The sequence below is a fragment of the Hyperoodon ampullatus genome (genome assembly GCF_949752795.1).
Source record: "Hyperoodon ampullatus genome assembly, chromosome: 1".
Taxonomy (NCBI): Eukaryota; Metazoa; Chordata; class Mammalia; order Artiodactyla; family Ziphiidae; genus Hyperoodon; species Hyperoodon ampullatus.
The window spans coordinates 161,190,356-161,204,677 of record NC_136914.1 but is presented as its reverse complement, the minus strand read 5'-3'; the positions used below and the strand labels follow the sequence as shown (position 1 = coordinate 161,204,677).

General features: G+C 45.9%; 1 protein-coding gene across 2 annotated transcripts in view; it reads right to left on the bottom strand.

Moving 5' to 3' along the window:
* Positions 1 to 14,322, bottom strand: part of CRMP1 (collapsin response mediator protein 1) — a gene marked incomplete at both ends in the record, with an annotated part of 76,210 nt that overhangs the window by 33,984 nt on the left and 27,904 nt on the right. For both annotated transcript variants that reach the window (XM_079707415.1, XM_079707416.1), the window contains 4 exons: positions 828 to 908; positions 2,823 to 2,884; positions 9,960 to 10,124; positions 13,728 to 13,912. In XM_079707415.1, the coding sequence (XP_079563541.1) occupies positions 828 to 908; positions 2,823 to 2,884; positions 9,960 to 10,124; positions 13,728 to 13,912 (493 nt within the window). The remainder of the gene's footprint in view (positions 1 to 827; positions 909 to 2,822; positions 2,885 to 9,959; positions 10,125 to 13,727; positions 13,913 to 14,322) is intronic.

Below are 14,322 nucleotides of genomic sequence, written 5' to 3'. Positions count from 1 at the left end.
TCTTGATTTGTGGCATCATGATCAACCCTGCACAGAGACCAAGCGGCCATTCTTGACCTCCTCCTCTTCTTCCCCCATCCAATCAATCGATGAGTCCTGTAGATTGTGCACCTTCCCTACCACATTCTTGCCTCTTCCACCTCCGCTCTGTCTCCTCTCTTCATTTCCTATAAGAACTTCTGGAGTAAAACCTAGCTGCCTTTATTCTATTCCCATCAAATTATCCACCCTATGGCCAGAATGATCAAAATGGGTTCATGTCTCACAGTACCCAAAACTTCTGAATGGCTACAGCCTGTTACATGTCCGACATTGATCTACACATACATGATATCATTTAATCCTCACAACCACACTGCAAGGCAGATGCTTCTAAATGAAGCACAGGAGGCTTCGTGGGGTAGAGTTCCTTGCCCAATGTCAGGAGGCCAGACTGACACATGCTCCCAGCCTGAGCTCTGTCCATTATCTCTGCTCTCAAGTTGTGGAGGGTGATGAGCAACATCAGCTTCCAAGCATTTTCTTTCAGATCCTTATTTGTTGCTCATGCGAACCCACCATGGTTCACAGGGCAGTAATATTACCCCCATTGTACAGGTGAGAAAATCGAGATTCACAAGGAGGAGGCGATTATGACCTGCCAAAGGCCACGCTGCAGATAGTGTGTGCATGACTCACACCTGGAGTGCCTGACATGCCACCCAGTTCTTGGCTTGACCCTTCATTGTCTAGTGACCTGGCTGATCAATGCCTCCACCCCCTTTTCTCATATCCTTTACAAGGAGAAGGAGACTGAGGTGGAAGGGGAGGAAACTCACACCACTCACCTGAGCTATCAAATCTCCATTTTCTGCGTGGACCAAGATCACAGCTCCCAGCCCCTTAAGGAAGGTGAAGGCTTCGTAGAGCTAAGGAGGGATAAAGGGGGGTTGGGGTGAGATAAAAATATCACAGCATGAGCATTTGCAAAGACTGCTCTTACTACTAACACACAGTCATCCACCTGCCAGGATGCTCCATCCACATCAATGGAATGCGTTGCTCAACAAGTAAGAATTGGAAAAGATTTTCCCTTGACCCTGACACCCTCCAGATCCAAAAGCAGAAACTTTGGGTGGGGGAGAGGCGCATAACTGATAAAAGTGACACCAAGGTGTGATTATATCCATAATTATACCATGAGAGCCTTTGCTTTCTTTGTGGCTTTGCTTCTCTGGAGTGTGACGTTGTTAATGGTGACAATTGCAGCTGAGAAGCTGTTCTCAGTTTTACTGAAATTGTATAACTAAACCTGCTAAGCCTGTACTGTATCCACCACCAATCATAGGATATGTGTACATCTTTACAAAAATTCCAACTCCTGTCATTTTATAGACCAACTGGGGTAGAGAGACCAAGTCCTCTAATAACTTTAATACTCAGATAACATATATCCTGCCAAGCATCACCTTATTTCGCCAATCCAGGCCCTGTCCACTGTCCAGTGCCCTCTTCCCACCTGTAAAGGATCTGCAATCAGACATTTGCACCTGGTGAGGACCAAAGCCACATGTTCCCTCCCCAGGGACTCCTGAATCTCAACTGTGTCCTCCTTGCATACAAGATAACACCTCCCTCGCCCAGGATGTGTGCTTTTAGATGTAGACAGCAGGTGGGGGAGGCACTTGGAGGCATGAAGCAGTTTTGAGGACCCACACCCAAAGTCTGCTCAACTCTGACTCTAACCAGGGCTTCAGTGAAACAGACATTAGAATGAAACAGGTGAAAATTTCAATTACACTAGAGAGACACATGCTATTTTTTCCATGAAACTGAAAAAACTTTCAGCCTTCTGGTTTCCAGGCCATCTCGGGGTAAGTTATATTATGTAATTCCAAGTGCCTATTTTGAAAGGTAAGACATGGGTACTTCTTCCATTGCACATGAGACCCCATGGGGATAATGAAAACCAGCTTATTAACACTTGTATGGCACCTGCTGTGTGCCAGGCACTGCCCTAGAGCTTTACTTGTATTAAATCACTTAACCCTCTGACACCTTCTCTGAGGCAAGTGCCATGAAGGGCCTAAAGCACAGAGAGGTTAGGAAATCTGCCCCAGGCTGCACAGCAAAGTTGGGGCTTGCTGCCAAGCAGTCTGGCTCCAGCAGCCATGCCCTTTGCCACCACACTGTCCCACCTTTTTAACAAGCAGAGGGCAGGGCAATAATAACAAAACCAAACCAAGAGTCCCAGTGGTGTAAGAAGGCCAGGTGCCTGATAAATTGTACCCCCTACACCTGTACTCCTTAGACCACCTTCTTCTTTGACTCATCTCATCCACAGAACAGCTGTTTGAGGTTGTTAGGGCCAGAGATGATCACGTTGTATAGATGAGAAAACTGAGAAAGGACAGGACTTGCAATTGGCTGGAGGGACAGCCAGGGCTCTCCTCCAGGTCAGAGCTAAGGTAGTGGTCCCCAAACTCACTTGAGCCCCAGAATCAACTGCAGAGCTTTAAGAAAGTACAGATTCCTGAACCTTACCCCCGAGCATATGTGATGGAATATGAGCCTGTGTATTTAGTGAGCTCTTTAGATGAGGCTGAAGATGAGCCAAGTTCAGGAACCACCAAGCACGGGATCCCTGCTCCACACCACTCTTACAGGCAGAAAGGAATGCAGGTCCAGGGAAGGGCAATGACTGACAGCTCAGTGTCAGAACCAGGACTTGAACCCAGAGCCCTCCCTGGCCTGCTCTGACATCTCCCCTGCCCTGTGCTGCTTTGCCTGACAAGGCAGGCCCATTCCTGCCCAAGGGAGGCGGGGTGTGTGCAAGGACCTACCTGGCTGTCGGACATTTGGTAGAGATCCTTATAGGCCATGTAGACTTGGAAGGAATTGACACCTGTTTCAAGATAAAAGAGAGAGTAGAAAAATGCATTTAAGAGGAAAGGACATGTCTTTCCAGTAAATCGATAAGCACTGCACAGGGTGGTAACAACCAAGACAGAAGGGTGCCATCAGAATTCAGAGCAGGGGCACCTAAGCCAGCCTGGGGGTGTGGGTGAGGGTCAAAGGAGGCCTCCAGGGAAGGTGACATGTCAGCTGAGTCTGAAGGAGAAGGAAGAGGAGGGGGAAAAGGAAGAAGGGGATGGGGAGGAGCCGGGGGAAGGCAATTATCTGGGCTGAGAGGGATGGGTATGCATGGCATGGACAGTAAGGAGGATAAAAAGACATTAGGTGTGTGGGTACTAGAAAGTGTCCTGTGGGTGAAGCAAAAAGTAGCATGTGCTTAAAAAAAAAAAATCACTTTTTTTTATTATGGTAAAATACACATAAAATTTACCATCATAACTGTTTTTAAAGTGTACAATTCAGTGGCATTTAGAGCATTCAATGTTGTACAGACATCACTACTATCTCGCAGAACATGTGCTTTTAAAGCAAGGGAATGATACGATCAGACTTTGTCTCAGAAGGACAGTTCTGGAAGGAGGATGGGTGTACAGAACAGCAGGGAGAAATGGAGAAATAGAGTTAGAGGATGCTGAAGGCAAAAGAGACGGGTGGGCTGAGGCTCTGAGCGGGAGGATGCAAAAAGGTTGAAATGACAGGACTTATTGTCCAGCCAGCGGGGAGCAGAGGAGGTGGGGGGAGGACTGTTTCTTAATATGCTTTCAAGTGGTTGAGGACAGGGACCACATCTTATATATTTTTTCATCTTGCACATCCACAACATGTGCTGTGCCATTAATGTTTGTTGATGGAATCAGGAATCCTTTGGATAAGAAAAAGAAGAAATTCAGGCAAAAATACTAAATGGGATTGAGACTTCTTTTATACTAAGCAACAGTGAAGACAAGCTGAAAATCATTTCTGGTCTAGAAAACCTTGGCAACAAAAATTTCTCTTTCCAAAAGATTAAGAAAAATTAAAAGAAAAAATAATATTCAGAGATTAACATAAAAGTATCAGTCTCTATTTAATCAAGTATACTTACATACAAAAACAAAAACCCAGTTATATACACAGACACAGAACAATCAGTGGGTAAACAGGTAAAGCCATAGTGAGAGGTAAATTCATAGCCTTAAATGCCTCATTATTTTTTGAAGGAGGGGGGAGCATACATCAACTGAATAAGCTTCTATGATAAGAATCTTTAAAAGAAAATGGAAATTCACCAGAAATTAGAAGTAAACAATACAAATAAAAGCAGAAATAATGAATTGGCAGAATTGATAAATATGTCCTAGAAGTGGTTCTTGTGGGTGGGTGGATGGAGTAAAGCTATCTCAGATTAGAAGCTTTCCTCCAAATCATGATAGATTTGACTTGTTATAAATGGAAACTTTCTATAAGTTATTTCTTAAAAATTCAAAATAAAAAGCAAACAACCAACATGGTGAACATATCTGCAACAAATTTAACTAACTTTTTTTTTTTAAACCTCTTATTTAGGGCTTCCCTGGTGGCGCAGTGGTTGAGAGTCTGCCTGCCGATGCAGGGGACACGGGTTCGTGCCCAGTCTGGGAGGATCCCACATGCGCGAAGCGGTTAGGCCCGTGAGCCATGACCGCTGAGCCTGCGTGTCTGGAGCCTGTGCTCCGCAACGGGAGAGGCCACAACAATGAGAGGCCCGCGTATCAAAAAAAAAAAAAAAAAAAACCTCTTATTTAAAAAACACCAGACAGTGGTTACTTTTGCGGGGAGGAAGGAGTTGTGGCTACAGTGAGGGGCCATGAGAGGTTTGTTGGGGGCAAAGTTCTATTTCTTACCTGGAAAGGGTAATCTCATAATTCACAAAGCCATATTTTTTCCTTCTGTGGTTTTCTGTATGTTTTGTTTTATATTTAAAAATGCTTAAAATAAAAACAATGAAGCAAAAAAGGCAAACAGAATTTTTAGACAATTTTTTAAAAATGCCTAACAAATGAAGGTGAGAATAAGATTTGGTCTCATTTAGAATCAAAGTAATTCAGATGAAAACCTCAGTATTGTACCACTACCATACGACCCAGCAATTCCACTTCTGGGCATATACCCTGAGAAAACCATAATTCAAAAAGAGTCAAGTACCACAATATTCATTGCAGCTCTATTTACAATAGCCAGGACATGGAAGCAACCGAAGTCTCCATTGACAGATGAATGGATAAAGAAGATGTGGAACATACATACAATGGAATATTACTCAGCCATAAAAAGAAATGAAATTGACTTATTTGTAGTGAGGTGGATGGACCTAGAGTCTGTCATACAGAGTGAAGTAAGTCAGAAAGAGAAAAACAAATACCGTATGCTAACACATACATATGGAATCTAAAAAAAAAAAAAGGTCATGAAGAACCTAGGGGCAAGACGGGAATAAAGACGCAGACCTAGACCTACTAGAGAGTGGACTTGAGCACACAGGGAGGAGGACACAGGGAGGGGGAAGGGTAAGCTGGGATGAAGTGAGAGAGTGGCATGGACATATATACACTACCAAATGTCAAATAGATAGCTAGTGGGAAGCAGCCGCATAGCACAGGGAGATCAGCTCAGTGCTTTGTGACCACCTAGAGGGGTAGGATAGGGAGGGAGGGAGGGAGGGAGACGCAAGAGGGAGGAGATATGGGGATATGTGTATATGTATAGCTGATTCACTTTGTTATAAAGCAGAAACTAACACACCACTGTAAAGCAATTATACCCCAATACAAATGTTAAAAAAAAAAAACACCACATTTTAGAATATGTTACACAGTGCTAGTGAGTGTGCATCACGATGAGTCCCTCCTACATAGCAAGTGACAGTGAAAACTGGCACAACCGATTTGCACCTGCTTAGAAAACCAATTAACAATCCGTATCAAGAGTTTAAGTGTCTCCATGATAACTCTACTACTAGCAATAGAGTCTTGGGAAATACAATAGGCCCTGATACTCACAACACCTCCCAAATTCATAAATGCCATCATCACAGTTCTTCTCCAAGGAGGGTGCATGGAACACCAATTCTAAAGGATTATATTGAACACCTACTGGGTTGCCAATCCATTCATAACACCCTTCAGTTCTCAGAACTCTCTTACATTTTCTAGCAAATACCCTCTTCCACTATCCATCCAGTAACCTTGGAAACAGCCATGTTCATACCACGTGGCCACAGATTACAGAAGGTTAGTTCAGAGCTGGGCACCTAACAGATGCTAAGCTGAGCCAGGAGGAAGGACTGAGTCCAAGTGATACCAAAGGGCACCTGACTAATCTGTGAAACAGATGTCCACCCAGACAAAGAGTGGACTGTTGCATTCCACCATGGGGACTACAGAAGTGGAGAATGCAGGTCAAGGGTGAGAGGGGAGAGCAGAACTGGCTCGAAGAGAAAAGCAGGGATGAGCACAGGGGAAGATTCCCTGGCATGGTATCCCTGGATACACATCTCTATCACTAAAGCAAATCCGCTTCATTTAGCTTAAGCCAAGCTCTGCAGTGAGTCTCTTGTTTGTAATCAAACATAGGGATGGTGATATGTATATTGGTGAAGAAAAACTGGATTCATCAACAATAAACAGGTCTCCTGCCTGCAGGGCTTCCTCACAGATTTTAACATGACAATATGCATTAAGATAGTGAGGTGGGTGGACCTAGAGTCTGTCATACAGAGTGAAGTAAGTCAGAAAGAGAAAAACAAATACTATATGCTAACACATATATATGGAATCTAAAAAAAAAAATGATTCTGAAGAACCTAGGGGCAGGACATGAATAAAGACGCAGACATAGAGAGTGGACTTGAGGACACGGGGAGGGGGAAGGGTAAGCTGGGATGAAGTGAGAGAGTGGCATGGACATATATACACTACCAAATGTAAAATAGACAGCTAGTGGGAAGCAGCCGCATAGCACAGGAAGATCAGCTGAGTGCTTTGTGACCACCTAGAGGGGTGGGATAAGGAGGGTGGGAGGGAGACACAAGAGGGAGGAGATATGGGGATATATGTATATGTATAGCTGATTCACCTTGTTACAAAGCAGAAACTAACACACCATTGTAAAGCAATTATACTCCAATAAAGATGTTAAAAAATAAATAAAAGAATATTCAAGAATAGAATAAACAGGGAGCATTTCCAAAACTTATGAGACCCCAGAAGTCCTTTTTCATGGAATATTTATTTTCTCACTCATCAAATATTCACTGAGTACTTACTATGTACAAGCACTGTTCTAGAAGCTAGAGATACAGCTGTGAACGAGGTAGGAAGGATCTCTGTCTACATTCTAGTGGAAATAAGCAATGAACAAACAAACAAGATAATTTCATGTAGAAATAGGAGGCAGAAAGAGGCTAAATAGTCTGGTAATAGTTTACAGTTTCACAAAACATTTGCAGTGACCCTTCTAAGAGGTAGAACCTATTTCCTCACTCCTTGAGCGTTGGCTGCTCTCAAGACTGGCTCCGCCCAGCAGAACGAAGTGGAAGTAAGTGTCAGTGGACACATTCCAAGCCTGGGCCTCAGAGGGCTTGCAGCTCCACTCACCCTTGCGGAGCCACCAAGGGAAGAAGCCCACGAGAGCCTGCTGGGGAAGGGAGGGTGTAGAGAGTGGTCCCACCTGCCCCATCCTCCCAGCTGGGGCGCAAGGCATGAGTGAGCCACGGTGAGCAGAACCGCCCAGCTGAGCCCAAACCAAAGTGCCTTTCCACAGAGCTGTGAGCGAAGAAATAACTGCTGCTTTTCATTAGTCGTGGTAAAATATACCTCACATGAAATGTACTATCGGAGCCATTTGCAAGTGCAGTGGCATTAAGTACGTTCACATTGGTGTGCTTCCATCTCCAGAACGCTTCACCTTGGCAAAACTGAAACTCTGTCCCCATTAAACACTAATTCCACATTGCCCCTCCCCCAGCCCCTGGCAACCACCATTCTACTCTGTCTCTCTCTATGAACTGGACGATTCTAGGCATCTCATATGAGCACAGTCATACAGCATTTGTCTTTTTTGTGACTGGCTTATTTCACTTGACATAATGCTCTCAAGGTTCATTTATGTCGTAGCAGGTGTCAGAATTCCCTTCCTTTTCAAAGCTGAATGACATTCCACTGTAAGGATGGACCACGTTTTGTTTATCCAATCATCCTTTAATGGACATACGGGTTGTTTCCTTCTTTTGACTGGAGAATTAACACCGAGTTCAGACCAGGAGTCTCACGCCTGGTACCAGAGCTCTGACACTATGTAAGGGGAGTCACTGGGCGAGCCTCAGAGAGGTCAGCTTGGTGACTTGCCCAGTGTCACCAGGCCAAGAAGTGTGAGGGCAGGATTCAGATTCAGGCAGCATAACTGCTGGGATCTTTCTACAACCTGGACTATGATTCTGTACAAAACAAGAGTGTGATTCACAGCAACTTCAATGAAGGGATAAAACCATGTGGATGTAGAAGCTCAGACTTACGAGACCCAAACTGGTAAATGGCCAAGGAACACAATCGGACATTCACATAAAGGAAAAATGTATGCAAAATGTTTAATGTAATTAGCAGTTAAAGAACTGCAATGTTCAATGGTAGACTGACTTTTATTCATCAAATTAGCAAGGATTTCATACAAGTAATAACACCCAATGGTGCAAACATGCACAGGGTGAGAGACATGGGCTGTGGGCATGCAAGTGGGTGCATTTCTGGGGAAAGCAATTTGGCGGTAAGTGTCATGATTTTGAAAAATGTTAAAACCTTGACCCCGTAATGCCATACAAAGATGTTCACCAAACATGATTTACCGTAAAGCAAACAGAAAACCTAAATGCCCAATAAAAAGGAAATAGCTACGCAAATTAACCATTACATTGTGTATTACGAGGCATTAAAAAGTAATTAATGAAGAGTAATGATTACTCCTAAAACGTTAAGTGAAAAAAGGATTCCAAATAACTGCTATCGTATTAACTATATATGGAGAAACTGTCTAAATAGATAGGGAACAGAAAGCAATAATCCTTAAAGGAATTAATTATTAATGGTAAGTGGCAACTGGGGAGTAAGACCAGAGGGAAAAACTTTTTCCTTCTCTTGATTTTCTGACTTTTTTTTTGTATTTGGGTGATGATACTTTTATGAGAAAACACAGTATATATATTTTAAAAATTGAAAACACCCCCGCGTCTCTCCTTGAAGCATCTCATTCATTTGATGGTGCTTCCTCAGAGAGCCTCAGAACTGCCTCTTTCCGAGGGACCCCTCACGCCTGGTTTATTCTGTTCTCTTGCTCTCTGTTTCTGTGGGTGTTCAGTTCACTTCACCTCCATTTGGTGTAAGGCACACTGTAAAGTACCCACACTGTGCAGAGATGTCTGGTCTGAGCTCACACAGAGGGGAGAGAGGGTGGGATACAGAGATGCACAGACATAATCCCCTCCCTCGTAAGCTCAGGGTTTAACAGAAGAGCCAGACAGACGACCAGTGTCCCTTAATCCAAAAATAATGGAAAAGGTGCCCCCCAAAGAGGCCCAAGTAACCTTCTATGGATATTCAAGGGATGAAGCAGTTCTGAAGTTCTGATTAGGGAAACTGGGATAGTTGAGCTGTGAAGCAGAGTAGAAGAAAGGGCGTCCCTGGTAGGGGGTGTGGAGACTGCAACAGCAAAGGCCCAGTGGAGCAGCAGGTTTCAGGGGGTGGCGTCCAGGATAATAAGCACCCAAATGAGTTTATGGTAGAGAAGGAAAAGTGAGGCTAGATCAGTGGGGGCCTTGTGTGCCAGGCTAAGGAAATCGGGCTTTCTTCTATAAACAGGGGGAACCTCCAAAGGGCCTGAAGAGGAAGGCAGTCTCCTTAAGGAGGGTCCAATTTTTCCACTGTTTATGGGGCAAGGCACAGCTCACAGCTGGGCTCATAGCAGATGCAGATAAAGGGATTCTAACTCCACACATCAGACCCACAAACAAAACAGGGATTCCAGAACTGTGCCCCCATTCTGGGGCTTTAACTGACCTTTGTCCTGCACCAGCACCTCGAGCTCTTCCCTAACACTATCGTACCAGCTGGTGATGTCCACGTGCAGGGAGTAGTCACAGCAGGATTTAGTGTCTGCCGCTTCATGCCATTTCTCGAAGGAGGTCAGCAGGCTGGACCCAGGTTCAGGGACAACATGGTCAACTGGGACAGAAAAACATGTGTCACATTCCAAGATGCTTAGGACCCAAGTCAACCGAGTGGTAGCCTCTTCACTGCCATCATCACCATCATTATCTCCAATATTAGCATAATCATCGTGACCTTCCCTATCCCCCCCAACACCACCACTTACATCATCAAGATCAGCATCCTCATCATCACCATCCTTTTCATCATCATTCCCACCATCATCAACATCAATACTGCCATCGTTGTCACCATCATTATCATAACCATCAACCATCTTTAGTCTTCATTACCACCACTGTCCCCACCATTGTTACCGTCATTTCAGCCTCCTCCTCCTCATCACCATCACCATCATTATCAAGACTGTTTATTGAATGTTTCTGATGTGTCAGATACCGCCACAAAGGCTTTATATAAATTATCTCATTAAATCCTCACAACTACCCCGTGAAGAGAATAAAAATATCCCCAATTTGACAGATGAGGCAACTTAGGCTCAAAGAGGGTGAAAAACTTGTCCAAGGTCACACAACTAGTAAGCAGTACGGAGAAGATTCCCAGAGTCCTGTCAGCTGCAGAGTCTGGACCCTTTCCCGCTACTCCTTGCTGCCTTCGTGGGCGTAGAACGCCAAGGTGAAAAGGACCTAAAAGAATATGAACTTCTTCATCCCTTTTTCAAATAAAGTCTTAAATGTAAAGCAGATCAAAGGGGAGACAACTGTCTTTTAAACCTCACTGGGCTTCGCACATCCCGCTAGCTCCCACCCTTTTTCTAACATCCACCCTTCGCGGCCAGACGTCTATAAGAGCGGTCTCTGCTCCGCACTCCCTCTCACACCTCCACCCACCGAGAGCATCAGCCTTTGCTAATTCGACCTTCCAGTCTTCACTCGACTTGACCTCTCAGAACACAGTAAATCACTCCCTCCTTCTTTAAACTCGCTCCTCCCTGGCTTCCATGGCAACGGCATTCTGGCTGTTTGTCCCACTTCTGTGGCCATTTTTTCCTGGAAGACTCTTCCTCCTCTACTTGACCATTAAGTGATCAAACTCCTTACGACCTGGCCCTAGAACTTTTCTTTCTACGTGGCTGCTCATTCAAATGTATCCCCCCCGTCAGCCACAGGATTCTGAACTCTCCACTAGGATGACTCAAGAGCTCCTCAAGATGAGAATGTCCAGAACCTCATGCCGCATCGTCCCCTCCCCGACCCCACTGGCAAAGCTGGTCCCCCATCCCCACCCCAGAATGGTAAGGATATCGCCTCACCATTCCAAAAGCTAGAAGCCAAGGGGTTACTCTTGACCCTTCGTTTCCCGCGTGCACCTCCACTGCTGATCATCACCACTGCTGATTTCCCTCTGATATGTCCCTGCAGCTGTCCACATCTGTCCACCTCCTGGTCACACTCCTAGTCCAAGCCACCCTCCACTCTCAGCTGAACAACTGCAATCACGTCCCACTGGTCTAGTCACTCTCAACCTAGGCCACTCTATTCAGGTCTCTTTAAAACAGATCATATCACTTCCTGCTTAACATCCCTCAATGGCTGCTCATCACCCATACGAAAAAGACCAGAATTCTGACCTTGGCCATCAAGGCCCAGCACCATCCTCTCCTCCCAGCCTTATCTCACAGGATTCCAGCCCTCAATCTCTGCACCTTTGCCTCCTAGGCCTTCTTTCAATCTCTTAAACACAAGGTGTGTTTCCCCCACCACAGGGCCTTTGCATGTGCTGTTCCCTCTTCCTGGAGCTCTGCTCCCCTATACCCTCTTCACCCAGTTAACTCCCACTCATCCTTCAGACCGATGCACAAATGCCACTTCTTCAGGGAAGCCTCCCTGAGCCCTTTGCCCCACAGCTCAAAGCACTGTGCCCCTTTCTTCTGTAGAACTAACCCGCTTATAGTCATTTGTGTGGGTGATTAGTGATTCCCCATGGACTGTGAGCCCCTGGAGAATAAGCATCGTGTCTGCTTTGTTCCTTCTCTTCCCCACCACTTAGCACAGTGCCTGGTGCAAAGCAACCCTCAATAAATATCTGTTAAATGAAGAAATGGGGTGGGGACACAGAACCCCCCTGCCCGCTCTCACACACCTCCTAACTGTGGTTCTCATGGTGACTTCATAGGCTCTTGGTGCTCCATGAAACATACTTTGAAAACCACCCTTGTATAGATGGGGAAGATGAGGCCCATTGGGTTGGTGGAGGGGTCCCCCAGGGGTTTCACAGCTGGTGATGGGAAAAGAGCAAAGGGGAACTCCAGGGATCCCGATTCTTCATCCAGGGCTCTGTCCTCTACCTCACACAGGTCCCCTGAGCCTGGAACTTCCATCTCCACCTCTCAGAATATCCCAGCTCCTATTCCCAAAGCACTTACCACCATATGCCATGCACTGTGCTAAGGAACCACATGTATGGGTTGGGGGGGCACATTATAAAGTCCATGTTACTGACGAGGAAGCTGAGGCTCACAGGGGCTTAATACTGCTCAGTGGTGCAGCTGCTGAGTGGCCGTGACCAAACCCTGGCAGCTAGGATCCAAGTCCCAAATCTGGGCTCCTCCCACATTCCTAACCAGCAGACACAGGGCTGCTTTTTGGAAAAGGGATCAGAACGGTGCTTGCCTCCTGAGCTGGGCCATACCCTCCTGGCTCAGGGGGATGGGAACTCTGATACATGAGCTCTGCTCACAGTGGCCAACTCCAGCCAGCGTGCACCTCCAGAGGAACTCTTCAATGGGGAGAGATGGGCAGGGCTGGGACCAGCTCAGGGACAAGCCACCTAGATGTGGAGTCTAACTATTGAAAGAACATTTCAAATACACTGCTGCCTATTTAATCAAAATTGCTTATTAAAATGGAATCCAAACAAAAGCACTGTTGGATTAAAAAAAAAAATACAACAATCTGGCTGCAAAGGGCAGTAGAGGAAGAGTCCAGCATCCCAGACAGACCACTGTGGTAGATGGTGTTATTTGTCCACAATTCTTCTTTCCCTTCCCACCCTCACCATGGTTCACTGTGGACAGAATGCAATTTCAGGGACTTTGTGCTTGGCCGTGTGATTTGCTTTGGCCAACAGAACAGAGGGCTGAAGTCACAGTGTGTAGGTGAAGAAATGAGGTGGTAAGAGGAGGAGCAAGTTTCTGCCAGACACTTCCTGCACTTCTGCCTTCCACTTGGAGAAGAGCATGGTTGAGTTGATCATTGGTTCCAGAATGGGAGAGCCACGGTATCCCCACCCCAAAGCCAACCCACAGCCTAAAGCAGACCCACACCAGTCCTGCTCCTATTCCTGTGGACCCTTGAATAAGAGAAACAAGTGTTTGCTTGAAGTTTGGGGGCCATTTGTTATGCAGCATTATCACAGCATTACAGCAGCAACACTGTCTAATACAACCACTCCCCAGCTGCGTAACTTTCAGCAACTTATCTCACCTCTCTGAGCCCTTACAGCCCCATCTGGCATAACAACATCTACATCACTGGTTCCAAAACTTTAGCCACCTGCGCACCAGGTATCCTGAGCAAAGTGCCTGGTGTTACTCAAGATGCTGAGGATGCAGAAGAGAAGTCACAGCCTATGCCCTAAGGCAGGGGTACGACTCACTGATCATTGTGGTCCCTCCTGCCAGTGCTGCCTTAGTCCCTTGGAAGAAGTCATCAGCGGCCGTCATCCCCTGGGAGGGCTTCTGCAGGTACGTGTTGACATCGATACCTCCGGGAATAACCATCCGCCCATTGGCCTCAATGGTCTTCACTCCACCGGGAACAATTAAGTTCTCTCCTATTTGCCTGGGCACAAACAACAGAGACGGACTTTGGTTCTTAAAAGAAAAACAAAATGGCTGTCAACCGTGCAACTTCAGTTCCATTAGATAAATATTTCTGAGGCAGGTCCTACGCAGGCCACTGGGTGAACAGAGATAACTCAGGCAGGGTCCCTGCCCTCCAGAGGCTCACAGCCTAATGAGGAGGAAAGGCATGTAAAGCAGATGGTTACAATCCAGTTCACACAGGGTGTGGGGAGCACAAGGTGGGCCATTTCACCAGCCTGGTTATCTGGGAGGGCTTCCAGGGGGAGGCAGTGGCAGAGCTGAATCCAACAGTGGTGAGACCAGCATCGGTATCGAGTGGCAAAGGGTTCTCTGAACAGCCCGACACTGCAGAGCACTTCACACACTTTTGGCAACTGCTTTGGGGAC